Below are 16,477 nucleotides of genomic sequence, written 5' to 3'. Positions count from 1 at the left end.
CCCCCCCCCCCCAGAAGGCGTTTATCAAGAAAGCATTTCAAATTAGAGATAGCAATGTATGTGTAATTCTCAAGATAACAACAGACAGAAAAGCGATCAAACCAAAAATTTATTCTCAAGATGAAAACAGGCAGAAACAGCTGAGACAAGTTTACTTAGATATAAGAACATTTCATTAGCGGTGCAACCATTGTCATAAGATTTGAAGGCAATACTAGAAGAAAAAAAAATATTAAGTGTTTTCAGTGAGATCTTGATACCATGGTTGTTGGTAGAAGCCAGTATAAGGTGACGGTGCCTGCGCTTCCATAGCTCCCAAAGTATCACCATGATAAGATCCTCTAAGAGCCAAAACCTGATTACAGAACAAAAAAACGCATGTCATTGACTAAAGCAATCGGATTATTCAAGTGATACACAACTAAAAGAACATTTGGGATTCATCAGAATTTACAGGAAGGTCCACTTCACCAGTGTCATTAATAGACAGTAGCAATGCTAGTTGTTACACTGAACATTCAATGGTAGAACGCTTCTAATAAATTTTGCAATGCAAAAAGTAACCAGAAGCCAAATGCAAGTTTAGAGCATCATCAAATACAGTAGAAAACAATAAAATGATATAGATAGGTCATCCATAAAGAATATTTTAGTAGAACATATATGCTACATTTACCAAATATTCAAATTACTTGCTAGGCATTATTTTAAAGACCATAAGGAAAATATTAAGCACAGTAAAAACATTAATTGGCATTAAAACATACACTCACCTTTAGATCAATATATCTGTCTGCACCATTGCCATTTGAATTTTCTAAAAGAACTTTATGGTCAAACAAAAATTTGCGCAACGCCATTTTAAGTGCAATTTCAATTGCTGTAGATCCGTTATCTGAAAAGTATGCTCTTGAGGCCCAACCTAGAATAGTATAATTGTTTTAAAACTAAGACAAAGCATCCAATGCTAAAAAAAATACAGGAGTATTTAAATTTATTTATTTATTTATTTATAAAAAAAAAATAAAAAATAAAAAAATAAAAAAAGGAAACAGTGTATGGTCTGCATTATATAGGCAAATGCTAAAATGAGATGCTATTCCTCAACTCTGATCTTAATTTATAGCATATGGAGTTCAAGATGTTGTTAGTCACATGTATGAATATTCAACAATTCTTTTTCTCTTTTTTATATGGGTTCAAGAATTTTTTTAGCAAGACAAGAAAAAAAAATTATACACACACACTAGGGGTAAGGATGCAATTCATCTTTTATTATAGGGATAAGGGTCAAATAGGCTCTCAAACTATTGTTCATGAGCAGGGAACAGAATGCAAACCTTTTCCAACACCTTCAAGCAATATTTCAGCACACTCTAAAGCTGGCTCATAAACATTCTCAGGAAACATTACATGCCCATATCTAGAGGTAGCATATCCCATGTCTCTTGCAAGCTCAATCTGAAACCACCTAAATACAATCAGCAAACATCATAGAAAATAAGTTATATAAAGTTCAAAACATCAGAAAGAAAAGGCCAATAAAACCTATTGCCTCTTATGAGAAATCATTTTACAGCACAAACAATAAAATAAAGCCATCTCATTAGAATAAAAACAGTTCAAGTGATATTAATTTCCAGTTATTACTAATCAAAGTTTCCTTAAGTTGGGTGATTTTACCTCAAATGTCTTGTTCTCTCTAGGTGTTTTTATATGGTTATTTGCACATTCTCGACATGCTGTTTAGGTAGGATTATAATGGTCAAACAATTTCCACAACTGCTATTGCAAATAAACCCACATGTGAATTCTAACCTGTAAACTAGCATCTGGTCCCTGTGTCCACCAACTTGCACAAGCATCAAACTGTTGAACAATTGAATCCGCATTCTTGACCTACATGAAATTTAAAGAAAACTATAAGGATGCAGAGGTAGGAATCTACATGCCCATATGACATATAACAATGATATAGTTGCACTGGTAGTGATGACTTAAAACTAAAACAGGCAGGGGACAGAAAAAATAATAAAAAATAAAATACTTTAAGTAACAAAAGAACATTACAATGTATGATATGTGAACCTTGTATTATCAATCAATAACTTTTTCATGGCATCTGAGTTTTTGATAGCATGCTTACAATGAATGCAAAACAAGATAAAGATGGGCAATTAAGAATACAGTTTTGCAACAAATATGAATAAACTATTATGATAACAATTTCTTTTCAGATATAATGAAGTGAAAAACGCAGCATTAAGAGAACTCTTTCTGCAACAAATACTGAACCACTGACCTTGTGCACTGCAAAGTTCTCCCCACAGCGTGAATCAATCATCGTAACCCGTTCTTCAGATACAAGCTTATGTTGAGTAAACGGCCACCAGAAAATTTCCCGTGCCTTCTTTGTCATGTAATGGAATCGCTCTAGTCTTTCACGAGATGCTAAGCACATTATTTCCTGAAGATAATTAAAGATGTCCTGGGATTGATAAAACCATTCCATAAGATTATTCGACATTTCTTGTGGAACGGGTGGAAGCACGAGCACAGGGACCCTGAAAGTTGAAGACAATAAATCTCTTTCTATCTTGTTTATTATCTTTATCTGGTCTTTCTTTCTCTTTTCTTTTTCAACTCTTGATATAAAGCGTAAATATAATAATAATAATAATAATAGAACAGATATATACAAAACGTCAGGCATAGAATGAAGAAGTAAATGCATGGAAACAGTATACCATAAACAAGGATCACATAAGGATGAAGAACCAGGAACATAGACTTCAACTACAGCATAAAAGCATGAATTCTTCTCAATGATACAATGAAATAGTGAGGTTGATAGAAAATATATTACCTATCCCGCAAGTAGGACAATAGCGGTGCCTCATTTAGAAGGCCATGGTCTTCAAAGACAATAGCAACAACATCGTAACCACGAAGCTTTAGTGTCTCATAGGCTGAAATGGTTGCAGAAATACCACCTAGTTTTCCATCACCAACAAGAATTGCTGGTAAACGAAAAGGCCTGCAGAAGAATATACAAAAAAGAATGAGGCAGAATTAAATAGCGGACTTAGGGTGTGTTTAGTTTAGGGGGTAGACACAAAGGAGTGTGAATAAAAGTCATACGCATTGGTTTGACAACTTTTTAAAACACAAATACAGGATTTGATTATCACTATAATTACAAAATTCATTACCTAATTTAAATATTATTCCATTAATTCAGCCTCATCTCTCCTCATTTCATCACCTCCTCATTTTGTTGCCTCCTCACTCATCTTTCCTCACTTCATCAACTTCCTCGCTGCATTGCCTACTCACTTCATCATCACTCAGATCAATTGTCTTGATTTTTTATTTTTCTATTTTTAAAACCTTTATTATGATTACAAGGTACATCAATATTGGTAATCATTTCAATTCCACCATACTACAAACATGCAAAATACATTTACAAAAACCGATTCAATTACAATTCCCATTCCGATTCCAATTCTCATGAACCAAACACATTCTAAATTCATTCTGAAAATTCATACCAAAAACTGCAAAATTAAATATAAAGAAAGAGCGAAATCAAATAATTACACACCGGTATAAGTCACATTGGAGTGAACCTGAGGGGCCAGGACTGGCAACACCACCAGCAGTCTCAACCACGCACATCATATCCACATTTCTCCCACCCTTCTGAACCCAAGTCTCCGAGCCATTTCCCAAACAGCTTTCCAGCATTTCTAACAACTCAACATCGCGAACCCTAGCTCCTTCCTTCTCCGCAACCAAATGAGGCGACAGAGCCTCTCTCCACGCATACAAAGTCTTGCAAACCAGCTCCGAGGCCTCCAATCCACCCGCATTTCCCACCAGATTCTCCTCGTGCCACCCCAAGCTCACAATCCCACTCCCACACTCCCTGTTCAAGAGCTCCTCCGACGCCGAAGCGGAGGCCCGGAGAACATGATTGGAAGCGAGAACGGAGCGTTCGGGGCGGTGCAGAGACGCAAACTCGGAGAATTTTTTGTAGACAAAGCGGGAGTCGGAATCCTGAGGAAATCCAGTCTGGACGGGTTTGAAGTAGACGAATTTCCTGTCGGGAGCGGAGGAGAGAAAGGATATGGAGAGGCCGGCGGAGACCAGTGTTTTGCCGAGGGAGGTGTTGGCAGCCCAAATGGAGTAGATAGGGTGGGTGAGAGGGTAGTCGAGTTGAGTAGAGAGAAATCGAGGGTGATGAAAACAGAGAAGAGGAGAAAAGCGGCGGCCGCCACGGCGGAGAGAGGCGAAGAGAACGGAGGTGGGAGACATTATGCGACGGAGATGGACGGAAAGAAACCTCAGTGAAGTAGCAAAAGGTGTGAATGTGTGACAAAGTTGGAAGCCCCCCCCCAACTTCCACAATTCAAATGTAGGGATAAAATTGGCCACCAACTATGTTGAATTATACAATTTGTTATAAATATCTATTCATGGCAATTATGCATGCTTTTTTCATTGCCCCCTCTTCATTTTCTCCTCGCGTCCTGGTCTAGCAGAGTATGTAACATAATATAAGTTATGTAACAGAATATAAGTTATTGTAATTCAGAGAGGATATAAGTTATTGTAATTCATTGGCTCAGCAGACATGATTAAAAGAAAAATACTACTTGAACTCCCAAGTTTTACCCCTACTTTTACTCCCTTACACAAAAGTTTGATGTTAACACTACCCTTGAGATCCACATAACCTAGCTATCATATCTTACCACAGGAAGTAAAAGTGAGAAGTATAAAATGAGAGTCCATGTAGTAAAACTTTTATTAAAAATCCCTCTTCATTTTCTTCCCCGTGTCCCAGCCTAAAAGAGTATGTAAGAGGATTTAATTACACTAACTCAATGGTTCAGCCGACAATGTCAAAAATCCCCTTTCCATTTTCTTCCATGCATTCCAACCTACCAGAGTATGTAAAATGATGTAAATAGAGAAAAATTTCCACATTATGACTCAGCAAATTGGGTCAAAATCTCCACATTGTCATTGCCTAATTTCGAACATTAATTTCTTTTTCTAAATATTGATTACTAAACCAGTGAGATAAACTCGTGTGAACCCTCTTTATTTTCTACTTTAATGATTGATATGAGAAACGATTTTTTATTTATTTATATATTCTAATATTCATGAGGCAATGATTAATAAGATGGGATTTTTTGGAGTTTTTGCACTTGGAGTTTCTTTTTTTTTTTTTAGAATAAAGGCTTAGTTCATTAAATCACTTGCAAGACAACTTACAAGAAATAAAGGAGGAGTATCCAACCACTCCCTATAACCTGACACTGAAAAGGCCTCCCTTGCAACAGTGTGGGCGGCACAATTCGCAGATCGTTTAACGAAACGAAAATTAACATCATAAATCATGGATGCTAATTCTTTTACGTCATCAACTAACATACCAAAAGCAGAAATAAATGAAGGTTTATGTAAAGCGTTATAAACTATTTGGGAGTCCATTTCAACATCAACAGAGCCCATACCAGAATCTTTTAACCAACTGAGAGCTTCCCTGAGGCTAAAAGCTTCAGCTTCAGTAACTGTAAATCTTCCCGGCATGCATACATTTTTTGATGCTAGAAAACGCCCGTCATCGTCACGCAGAACCCACCCTAAACCCATCAGATTATTTTCATGGTGAAGCGCAACATCAGTGTTCAATTTTAGCCTTCCTCTTTCCGGTCTACACCAGTGCGTCTCAACCGTATTTATGCCAGTATAGCGTGGGTGATCTATATGATTTGCATGCCTCCACTTCTCAAGAAAAGCTAGTGAACTTCTTAGCATATGGTCAACGTCAACAGCTAATCCCTTCCAAACATATGCATTTCTGCTATTCCAAATGGCCCAGCAAATAACAACAAATTTAGCTACCAAATCACCCTTCAACACATTAATATAATTAAAGAACCAGTTACTAACATTCTGGACATCAAAAGTTTGTGGCACACCCAACTTATTCCAGATGTTAATAGCTTCAGGGCATTTAGCAAAAAGATGGAGCGCACTTTCATCTTCTCCCCTGCACATATGAGCATGCAACACGCCTCAAATTAAGAGCATCTCTAGTAGGAAGAAAAGTCGAAACCAATTGCCAGCAAAAGGTTTTCACCTTTGGTGGGACATGGAGATTCCATATTTTAGACCAAGGTCGTCCGTCATTCGCCACCATAGTAAGATGCCTGTAAGCTGATTTAACCGTGTACTCCCCGTTATGATCCCAGTGCTAGATCCAATCATCTTTGGGTTTTCGTAAACTAATAGGAATATTTAAAATTAAATTAACATCATGAGTATCAAAAATATCCCTAACACACTCTTCATCCCACCCCATACCTTGCATATTCATCAGTGATGAAACCGGAGCCTCACAAATCGTTTCAAGCAACAATGTCCGGACATAGGGGTTGTCATTGTCATGCAGCCATGGGTCAGTGCCAATTCGTGTATCAAGCCCATTTCCAATACGGCGTCTGCAACCATTTGTAATCATATTTTGCACCGCCATCATGCCCCGCCAAATATAAGAGGGATTGCTACCCTCTTTAGCATCAAAAAAAGAACATTTGAGATAGTAACGAGCTTTACACACACGTGCTACTAACGAAGATGGCCTTGTAACAAGACGTCAGGCCTGCTTGCCCAGAAGTGCCATGTTCATTTCATTCAATTTCCTGAAACCCATGCCACCACAAGCTTTCGGTTGACACAAACCCTCCCATGATCGCCACCTTATACCTTTTCCATTACCAACCGAGCCTGTCCACCAATATTCATTCATTAAAGTCTCAATGTCCTTACACAAACTTAACGGTAAAAGAAACACCATCATTGCATATGCAGGCATGGATTGAATTACATTCTTTAGCAGCACTTCTCTACCTGCCCGGGATAGACATTTGGCATTCCAGCTACGAATTTTGGAAAGAATGCGATCCTTCAAGAACCCCAAAATCACCCTCTTTTTCTTTCCAACTAGTGATGGCAAACCCAAATATTTCCCACTGGTCTCACTCTCCACCACTCCAAGAATATCCACAACAACTCTCCTTGCCTGGTGAGAAACATTCGAACTAAAACAAATAGCAGACTTTTCATAATTTATATTTTGCCCAGAAGCTTGTGCATATGTATCTAGGACATACCTCATCTGTTCACTTTCTTCTATATTTGCACGCAGGAAAAGAAAACAATCGTCAGCAAACAAAAGATGAGATATAGGGGGCGCACCTCGAGCAACACATACCCCATGTAGATGTCCCATACTGATTTGCCTTTCAATCAAAGCACTCAAACCCTCAGCAACACACAGGAACAAGTAAGGCGAGAGGGGGTCGCCCTGCCGGAGACCTCTACCAGGAATAATAGGACCAAGATGACGTTGATCATGCAATATATGATACTGAACAGAAGTTACAGTCTCTAAAATAATCTGAACCCAACGTCGATCGAAACCCATCTTCTCCATCACCGCTTCTAAAAACCGCCACTCCACCCGGTCGTATGCTTTGCTCATGTCCACTTTCATAGCCACCACTCCCTCCTTTCCTTGAGTTTTCCGTTTTGAAAAATGGTGGACCTCATACGCCAACATGATATTATCAGAAATTAACCTCCCGGCACAAATGCACTTTGAGAACCTGAAATTAATTTGTGTAAAAGAGGCTTTAAGTGGTTTGCACAAACTTTAGCAGCAACTTTATAAAGCACATTACAAAGTGCAATTGGACGAAGGTCTTTCATAGACTCCAGGTTAGACTTCTTAGGAATCAGAACAATAAATGTGTCATTAGCTTTGGATGGCAAACATGTTGATTCAAGAAAAAGTCTACAAAATAAAGTAACCTCCTCCCCAACGATGTCCCAATAGTGTTGAAAGAAACCAGGACCCAGACCATCCAGTCCCGGGAATTTGTCGGGATGCATCTGTAAGACAGTGGCCTTTACCTCCTCCATACTCAAAGCCCGTAATAAGTAGGCATTATCTTCAGCATGCACTTTGGAGTTTCTTTCACTCTATTTTTCTCTTTTTGTTCTCAATATTGTGCTTTGCTTATATTTGCTGTGATTATGTAAACCAAATTAAAACACAATTAATATTATAAACTTTAAACCGTTCACATTAGACATTCAAACTTGCAAAACTAGATGAGACAAGACTTATAAAATGTATACAATCAAAATTAATTGGGTGGAGGTCTAAAGGGTCAAGTCCGCTAAATCTAGTTGATCCTAGTGTGTGCGGTAAATTATTGTGTGGACCAGACCATAACAAAAAGTATATTTTTAATATATTAAAAGTACATTATTCATGTATTGGATGTACATTATACAAATAGGGATCGGAAAAAGTGCAAATAAGCCATTGAACTATTTGGGAATTAGTAATTAAGCCATTGAACTCGAATAACCTCCAAATAAGTCACTGGACTCAGGAAAAAAAAAGTAATTAAGCCACTAAACGAGAAAAAAAATAACAATTAACATTTTTAACAGGTCATTTGCATATTTCGGCCACCGACGAAAACTTCCGCCGACCGGCGTCAATCACCATCTCCGACGGTAAGGTCGCCTTTTCCGGCGGGTCCATTCTCTTTTGGGTACAAATGTAATTGTAATTGGTTTTAACAATGGTAAAACAATAATTTAAAGGCTTTTGCATGATTTTAGGATTGCCTAACAATTCCTCCACCCCGGTGATCGACAGGAATTCCACCAATGTTGCACAGTTCATTGACGCCACCGTGAATGGAGACTCCGGCGAGTGGTAAGTTGTTCTCCCACCTTCAATTTTTAATGGACAGACGTCCACACAGTATTGCACACTTCACCAAACACCCCCGCCACTATACACAGAAACAAATACACACAAAAAATAAAGAGATGGCAGTCCACGAAATAATTAATGTTTTTATTTTGGTATTAAAAAGTATAGATAATTAGAGCATCACCACCAATAGATATTGGGGTGGTTTATGTCAGGTAATATGCCACATGGCAAGAGAGATGTTAAGAGAGAGATTGAATCAGGATCTTTTGCAAATGAAGTCCATAGCACAGTAACTTCTGACAGTAAAAATATATACCCATGTGCTGCTGTGCGCGTGCAATAGGGCGCGTAGGCACGCCTGACCACTCTTTTTTTTTTTTTTTTAATTTGATTTGTTTTATTTTTTTGTTCTCCAATTTTCTCTTTCCTAATCACACTTATAAAAACTTCTCAATTACCGCGAAAAAACTCCATTGATAAGGATGCTCTTACCCAAGGACAGGCATACCTCTAATTCATGTATTATTTTTTCGGGAAACTATGAGGTATGCACAGTAGATCACACTCTATTGCACAGTACTAGAACACAATCCTCGATGAATAACGAAACAAATACCCTCAACAAATATAAAGGGTAATGCACATACGTCGCCACAATATTGCACACTACACATAACACCCCCGCGGCCCGCCACTGAACATCGAAACACAGACACAAAAAAGAAATAAAAATAAAGAGATGGCAATCCAGAAAATAATGACTTTTATTTTGTAATTAAAATGTATAGATAATTAACTCAAGAATACGCACACACCCTAATTCATTTTTTGAGTACTATTGACTCTATTACAATGCAGTATTTATTCATAACTACTTTGTCAACCTACTGAATCTCCACTAAGTCTCGAACCCACCCCTAATTCATTAATTATCCTTTTTCTTGAAAATATGGAACCTGCATAGTAGACCACCATACAAAAAATTACTAGTTAATCCATTAATTATCCAGAAACTACTGTTTTTTATTTTAAAATTAAAAAAAAAAAGAGTAGTTAATTAATCTTGTGGCACTACCACACCACTAATCCATTAATTCATTGTTTCATCTGTAAAAAGGGTCATACACAGACGTCCACATAGTATTGCACACTACACAAGACCCCGTCGCCATTGAACACCGAAACAAATTCACAGTAGACAGCACTTTCTCTATTGCACAGTTCAAAAACACAATTCCGGATGAATAACGCAGTATATACACTCAACACATATAGAGATGAATATCCCCAAAAACACACACTACAACGAACACACTTGCAATTGGAAATAAAACAACTAACGTAGGCGATTTATAATCCATTAAATATCCTCTACAAGTTAATAAGGTTCCAGCATAAAAGACCGCAATGTATTGCACAATACAAATAAAGAAGATACACAACCCAAAAGTATAATAACCCACACACCCCACCCACCCAACCCGCTAGCGACCCTAACCCCCACCAACCCGTTGGCGATCGCCATTTAAACCAAAAGAAATAAGGAAACTAAACACACGTCATCCAAACAAAACCAAGAACCATAATCCCCTACCCTAGCTGGCAATCACGAACTCCAACCAAAATAAAAATGCTTCAAAAAAAGCTGAGCTTGAACGACTTGAAAATGCAAAAAATGTACACTGTAAGTAGAAAAATATGAAACAAATATTAAAAATGCTAAATTTAATGCATGATATTCGACACAAATCATAAAAGATCACAATATATTAAACTAAAATTAATAATTAGTGATTCATTCATGATCAAATGCTCTTTTATATATATATATATATATATATATAATGTGCTCTGGAAGGCAAAGCAATATGCACTCTAAGGCAAAACAATATTCACTATGAAGGCACAACAATTTGCTCTGCAAGGTACCATTGTGTTATGGAACGCATAATAATGTGCTATGCAAGAAAAGAAAAATGCTCTAGAAGAAAATAATAATAATACACTCACAAAATTAACATAATGCCACTGCATTTTTTTTATTTCTTCATTTTGAACGTTGAATCAATGGATGAGATTACATCCCATTATTCACCTAAGGCTCCTTTTTCACTTGATTTGTTATATATATATATGTGTGTGTGTGTGTGTGTATACATATATATATATATACACACACACATATGTATATATATATGTATACACACACACACACACACATATATATATATATATAAATAATACATGCCTACCTCCATACTACAAGCAAGCATTGAAATATTATACCATATCATCCACTACAAGAAAAATCAGAATCGCGACAGAAAATCGCGACGGATACTATTCTGCAGCAATATAGAAACTGATATTGCAACGAAATAGTTTACATTGCAAATTCACGACGGAAATTAATTCCGTTGCTCAAGGTTCTTCGACGACTTTAGAGTCCGGTAATGCGGGTTTGCATGCTGGGTCGGCTGGTCCAGATATGTCGCCGCCTGATGCAACAGTCCTATGGTGGTCAGGATACGGGTATGGCGGAGACGGACGCGGTGGCGACCTCGGTGCAGTCAGCGGACTCCTCACATGGGGGTTCCACACGAGTTGCTTCTTCGTAGGTTGATGCGCCGTTAATTGTGCTAGGACAGGCTACTGCTGTTACGGTTCCTTTACGGCTTTCTCAGCGATCTTGACGACTTAATCCAAAATACTTTGGTGAGAAATTTGTCAATTTCACAACGTCGCATCCTCTCGCTCAGACTGCTGAACCGCGCACTGTAGATCAAGCACTAAAGAATGATTTGTGGCGAGCAGCTATGTCAGACAAATTCAGTGCATTGGTGAATAACTCCACATGGGAGTTAGTGCCCCGGGCTAATCACAACGTGGTTGGATGCAAATGGGTGTTCAGGGTGAAGCGCAAGGCTGATGGATCTGTAGACCGTTTCAAGGCTCGTCTAGTGGCCAAAGGCTTTTTACAGGAACCTGGGCGAGATTATTTTGAGACCTTTAGTGTGGTGGTCAAGCCGGTCACAGTACGGATTATTTTAAACATTGCCTTGTCACAGGGTTGGTCGCTACGTCAATTAGACGTGAATAATGCGTTTCTAAATGGCACCCCAAACGAAGAAGTTTACATGGCCCAACCGGCGGGCTTTGTTGATTCAGGGAAGCCGGATCATGTATGTCGTTTGAGGAAGGCGATTTACGAGTTAAAACAAGCCCCCCGAGCTTGGTATCTCGAGTTGTCTTGCTTTTTAGTTTCCTTTGGTTTTAGGAAATCAGTTGCAGACACCTCTTTGTTTATTTACTGTAATGGCTCCATTTCCTTGTATTTTCTAGTGTATGTCGACTATATAATTGTAACAAGCAATAATGAAGACTTCACCTCAGGGTTCATCCGCAGTCTCGCAGAGCGATTTTCTTTAAAGGATTTAGGGTCGTTGCATCATTTCTTAGGTGTGGAGGTGGTCCCTACGGCCAATGGTGTATTCCTTTCCCAAAGTCAGTATGTGGCTAACATTTTGGATCAGTTTGGCATGACGGGGGCGAAACCGTTCTCTACTCCGATGTGTACATCCGTGGATTTGGCGTCCGATGTCACGCCTTATGACTCCACAACGTATCGTCGTGCCATTGGTCGCTTGTAGTATTTGGCTATTACCATACCAGATATTTCGTTTGCCGTTAATCACCTGGCATAGTATATGGCGTCGCCCACTGAAGGGCACTGGCAAGCTGTGAAGCGGGTACTACGTTACTTGAAAGATACACTACTCTTTGGTCTACACCTCCAGCGAACCAGTCCACTCTCTCTTGTAGCTTATTCTGATTCAAACTGGGGTGGTGCTCGAGATGGGGGGTGGTCTACAACGGCCTATTGTGTGTTTTTTGGGACTAATATTATCTCCTGGAAGTCTGTGAAACAGCGGTCAGTTTCTCGTTCTTCCACTGAAGCAGAGTTCCGCGCGCTTGGTAATTCCGCTGCTGAAGTTATTTGGATTTAAAATCTGTTATGTAAACTTGGGATTCGTCTTCGTTCTACTCCGATGCTGGTCACTGACAACTTGAGTGCTTCGTACGTCTGCAAAAATCCGGTGTTTCACTCGCGTATGAAGCACTTAGCTCTGTACTACTTCTTTGTCCGTGAGCAGATCACTTCTGGCGCTTTACGTGTTAGTTATGTTCGCTCAGTTGAGCAGGTTGCTGATCTCGATCTTAACTAAACCACTTGGTTATCGGTTATTTGATGTGTTTCGGTTCAAGCTTGGGCTCACTAACGGCGCCTCAATCTTGCGGGGGCGTATTAAGAATTAGTCTTTATTATTTATGTTTATTGTTTATTTGTTTGTCTAGTCTTGAGGAGCAGATGTAACTGCTCATCCTTTTGTGGCCTTGTATGTATTTAAATACCTGTGTAAACTCTTAATAAACATTGAGTTTCAGATTCTCACATTCTGCAGCAATATAGAAACTGATATTGCAACGAAATAGTTTACATTGCAAATTCACGACGGAAATTAATTCCGCTGTGATTTTTTGCACAGAGAGATAATAAAACCTGCAAAATCTTGGCGGCAAAATTTCACGACAAAATTTGCAACAGAATTAATTTGCGTTGTCCATATAGCGACAGAAAAGGTGACTGATTTACTTTTCGTCGCTATCTAGCAACGCAAATTGCGACGCATTCTGTTGCATCGTGAAAATAAGCATTTTTTTTACATTGAGTAATTATTACGACGGCGGAATTATTCCGTCGCAATGTTTTTGTCTAATTTAATTTCACTCCACAGCGTCATTTTTGTTTTTAATTCCTTATTTCTTATTCCTTAATTCCCTAATTTTATTCCATCCCCTACAGACACCAGCCCCAGCTAGGGTGTTAGCGAACAGAGTTTTTGGTAAACTACTCATGTTCGTGTTCGATAAATATTTGTTTATGTTCGTTATTATTAAGCAAAACATTCCCAACATTCGTTTATGTTCGCTATTATTAAGCAAAACATTCCCAAGAATCTGCGTAAACAAAGTCAACTGCTGCTCATAAAACCTACCTACGATTGTATATTTGAGCACTCAAACATTCTTCAAAATTGAAATCATGCATTCACCCTAATTCAAGCTTAATTAATAGCTATTTACTCCGTAGCAATTAGGTAATTTTGTATGATGAAGGCAGCTTTAAAAAACTATCAACAGGAACGGAAGCCACAACAGTGCAGCTGCAATCATCCTGTAATTTTGGTTCTGCAAAACATTGAAGAAGATGTCAAGAATGGGATTTGAACCCATGCCCTTTCAAACCAGTACCTAAAACTGGTGCCTTAGACCAACTCGGCCATCTTGACTTTGAGCATAATAATTTACATTAACCTATAAATATATATAAGAACTTTGAGAGTTTTATTATGAAAACCTTTCCAACTAATAATTCTATAATTGGCGATAGATTAATTATTTATCACTAGTTATTCTCGTCTTGTTAATTCATCATTTCAACATAAATTAATTATCTCAATTGTTAAATGTTTAGATGGACACATAAATTTCGATAAATTAATTACTCCATTTTGTGTGCTTTGATTGGAATATATATGAGATCTAAATAAATATATTTTTCTTTCAATTTCTATCATAATTAATAATTAATTGGATCTTTCATAATTAATAATTAATTGGATTATTCTCTACATCACTGTATATCTATTTGGCCCTATATACCATTACAAGTTATCTTCAAATTGTTTTGTTGTATATTCTCCAAGCTCAAACGGTTTTTAGTATGTATGACTTTAAACTCTTAATCTTCTTAATTGTCCAATCTTGCAAAATTCTACGTATCAATCATTAAGTATATAAGTTGTGGTTATACTTTGAATTTGAAAATACTTTTAAACCACACACTATTATGAAGTGCAAAGTCATGAGAATATGGCATGAATGTGTACTCATATGTTTATTTGATTTATTTTAAACATATCTTATTAGTATGGTGTTTAATTAGAGTTTAAACTTTATCAAATGATGCTTGAACCTATTCTTTGTGCAAATATGTTGTAAATTGTTCTCACATGCATTACCTTGATGATAAACCTATATTATGCAAAGTGCTTCAATATGCATGGTTTATGGTTTATAAATTGTTCTCACATGCATTACTTTGATGATAAACCTATATTATGCAAAGTGCTTCAATATGCATGGTTTATATTCTAATGGTATATGACACTATCTTGAGTAAATGTGATTATTAGTGTTACATGTTCTTTGATTGTTCAAACTTTATCTATTAGAACAAGAGCCTACCTTTGAGGTTTGATGCTTAAATGTATGCACATACTAATGGTATATGACGTTATCTTGAGTAAATGTGATTATTAGTGTTACATGTGCTTTGAATGTATGCACATACTTGTTTTTTTTTAGTACTACTGACGCTGCGCTGTTACAATGTAGTATTGTCTCTACTGAGACTTGAACCCACTCCCATCATCCATGTGAGAGTGTTAACCGGGACACCGGATGCCACTAGACCACAAGGTCTTTGACCACATACTTGATTGTTTAAATATGAACATATCCTATCTATTTGGGAAGGTTTTCAAAATAGAACTCTCAAAGTGCTTACATATAAGTATAAGATAATATAAATTGTTATTTTCATTGTCAAGATGGTCAAGTTGGTCTAAGGCGCTAGTTTCAGGTACTGGTTTGAAAGGGCATGTGTTCAAATCCCTTTTTTTTTTTTTCTGACATTTTCTTCATTATTTTGCAGAACAAAAATAGAAAGATGATTGTAGCTGTGGTGTTGTGGCTTCTGTTCCTGTTGGTAGCTTTTCAAAGCTGCCTTACCCGGCTTTTTTTGTGGTACAACACTCCCATGACATGAATGCATTCATAGCATATTCTTCATCATGAAAAATTACCTAATTGCTAAATAACTATTAATTAAGCTTGAATTAGGGTGAATTCATGATTTGAAGAATGGTTGTATGAATGCACTTATGAAAGTCACTTCAGTAATGCTTTGTTAAATGTCTTATATCTTCTGTTTTTGGTATTGTGCGTTGGCAAATAGCAAAGCATAAAGATTTAAAGTTGGTTGGTTGACTAATACATGTTTTTATTTGGTAATCGAGTACCAGTATAGAAAGACGATATGTGTATGTTATATAAGATACTAGGCGTTGTTATGCAATAGATGTGTCTGGCAATATGCATCTTCTCCATATTGAAATATACACCTATTATATATATACTAGTTTTTCACGCGCATTGTGCGAATGAGATAATGCCCAATGTTTATTTTTAAATAAGTACTTCAAAGTATTTAAATGCAAGCGAAGCTTATATAGGAAATGTTCATGCATTGTTAATTGAATGTTGAATTTGTTTATTTAAATCAGTAATTTAAAGTATATGAATGCAAGATAATATATGAGGTATTGGTTATAGGTGTCACTAAAATAAATATTTGCAACTTTGTAAACACGCTAGTTTAAATAAGATTTGAATTTCTCTAAGTCTTCTTAATTCTCTTTTTGGTATAGCGTTGTCATTATCTTCATTTTCAATAATTGTCATCTTCTTAATAGTGTGAGGTTTTTGAGGAGATTTTGCATGTGTGATTAGGAAAGAGAAAATGAGGTGGAGGAA

The 16,477-nt window shown here is 37.2% G+C and overlaps 2 protein-coding genes and 1 non-coding gene across 3 annotated transcripts in view; all 3 read right to left on the bottom strand.

Moving 5' to 3' along the window:
* The window catches only part of LOC115995629 (bifunctional dethiobiotin synthetase/7,8-diamino-pelargonic acid aminotransferase, mitochondrial), an 8,170-nt gene extending 3,758 nt beyond the window's left edge, over positions 1-4,412 (bottom strand). Inside the window, exons 1-7 of the mRNA XM_031234725.1 lie at positions 3,608-4,412; positions 2,867-3,037; positions 2,303-2,564; positions 1,819-1,899; positions 1,341-1,461; positions 774-922; positions 261-355 (exon numbers count right to left, since the gene is read on the bottom strand). Coding sequence (XP_031090585.1) covers positions 261-355; positions 774-922; positions 1,341-1,461; positions 1,819-1,899; positions 2,303-2,564; positions 2,867-3,037; positions 3,608-4,320 — 1,592 coding nt within the window. The 5' untranslated portion in view covers positions 4,321-4,412. The remainder of the gene's footprint in view (positions 1-260; positions 356-773; positions 923-1,340; positions 1,462-1,818; positions 1,900-2,302; positions 2,565-2,866; positions 3,038-3,607) is intronic.
* Positions 4,413-5,256: 844 nt separating this feature from the next.
* Positions 5,257-6,556, bottom strand: LOC115996122. Its single transcript, XM_031235264.1, has 3 exons — positions 6,385-6,556; positions 6,161-6,305; positions 5,257-6,070 (listed from the first exon to the last, which is right to left on the bottom strand). The coding sequence occupies exons 1-3, from the start codon at positions 6,554-6,556 to the stop codon at positions 5,257-5,259; spliced, it is 1,131 nt and encodes a 376-aa protein (XP_031091124.1).
* A 7,532-nt stretch (positions 6,557-14,088) lies between these two features.
* Positions 14,089-14,169, bottom strand: TRNAL-UAG. The gene has a single exon. It is a non-coding gene; the product is annotated as a tRNA-Leu (tRNA).
* Positions 14,170-16,477: the final 2,308 nt, after the last annotated feature.

This window comes from Ipomoea triloba, chromosome 11 (genome assembly GCF_003576645.1).
Source record: "Ipomoea triloba cultivar NCNSP0323 chromosome 11, ASM357664v1".
NCBI lineage: Eukaryota > Viridiplantae > Streptophyta > Magnoliopsida > Solanales > Convolvulaceae > Ipomoea > Ipomoea triloba.
This window is presented reverse-complemented; position numbering and strand designations above follow the sequence as displayed.

Excerpts from the sequence above, each read along its gene's own strand:
- LOC115996122 (XM_031235264.1), bottom strand. The coding sequence starts at position 6,556 with ATGGCGGTGCAAAATATGATTACAAATGGTTGCAGACGCCGTATTGGA. Across the intron at positions 6,306-6,384 it reads ATCACTGATGAATATGCAAG|TTTACGAAAACCCAAAGATG; the intron begins GTATGGGGTGGG and ends TATTCCTATTAG. Across the intron at positions 6,071-6,160 it reads ATCTCCATGTCCCACCAAAG|GGGAGAAGATGAAAGTGCGC; the intron begins GTGAAAACCTTT and ends TCATATGTGCAG.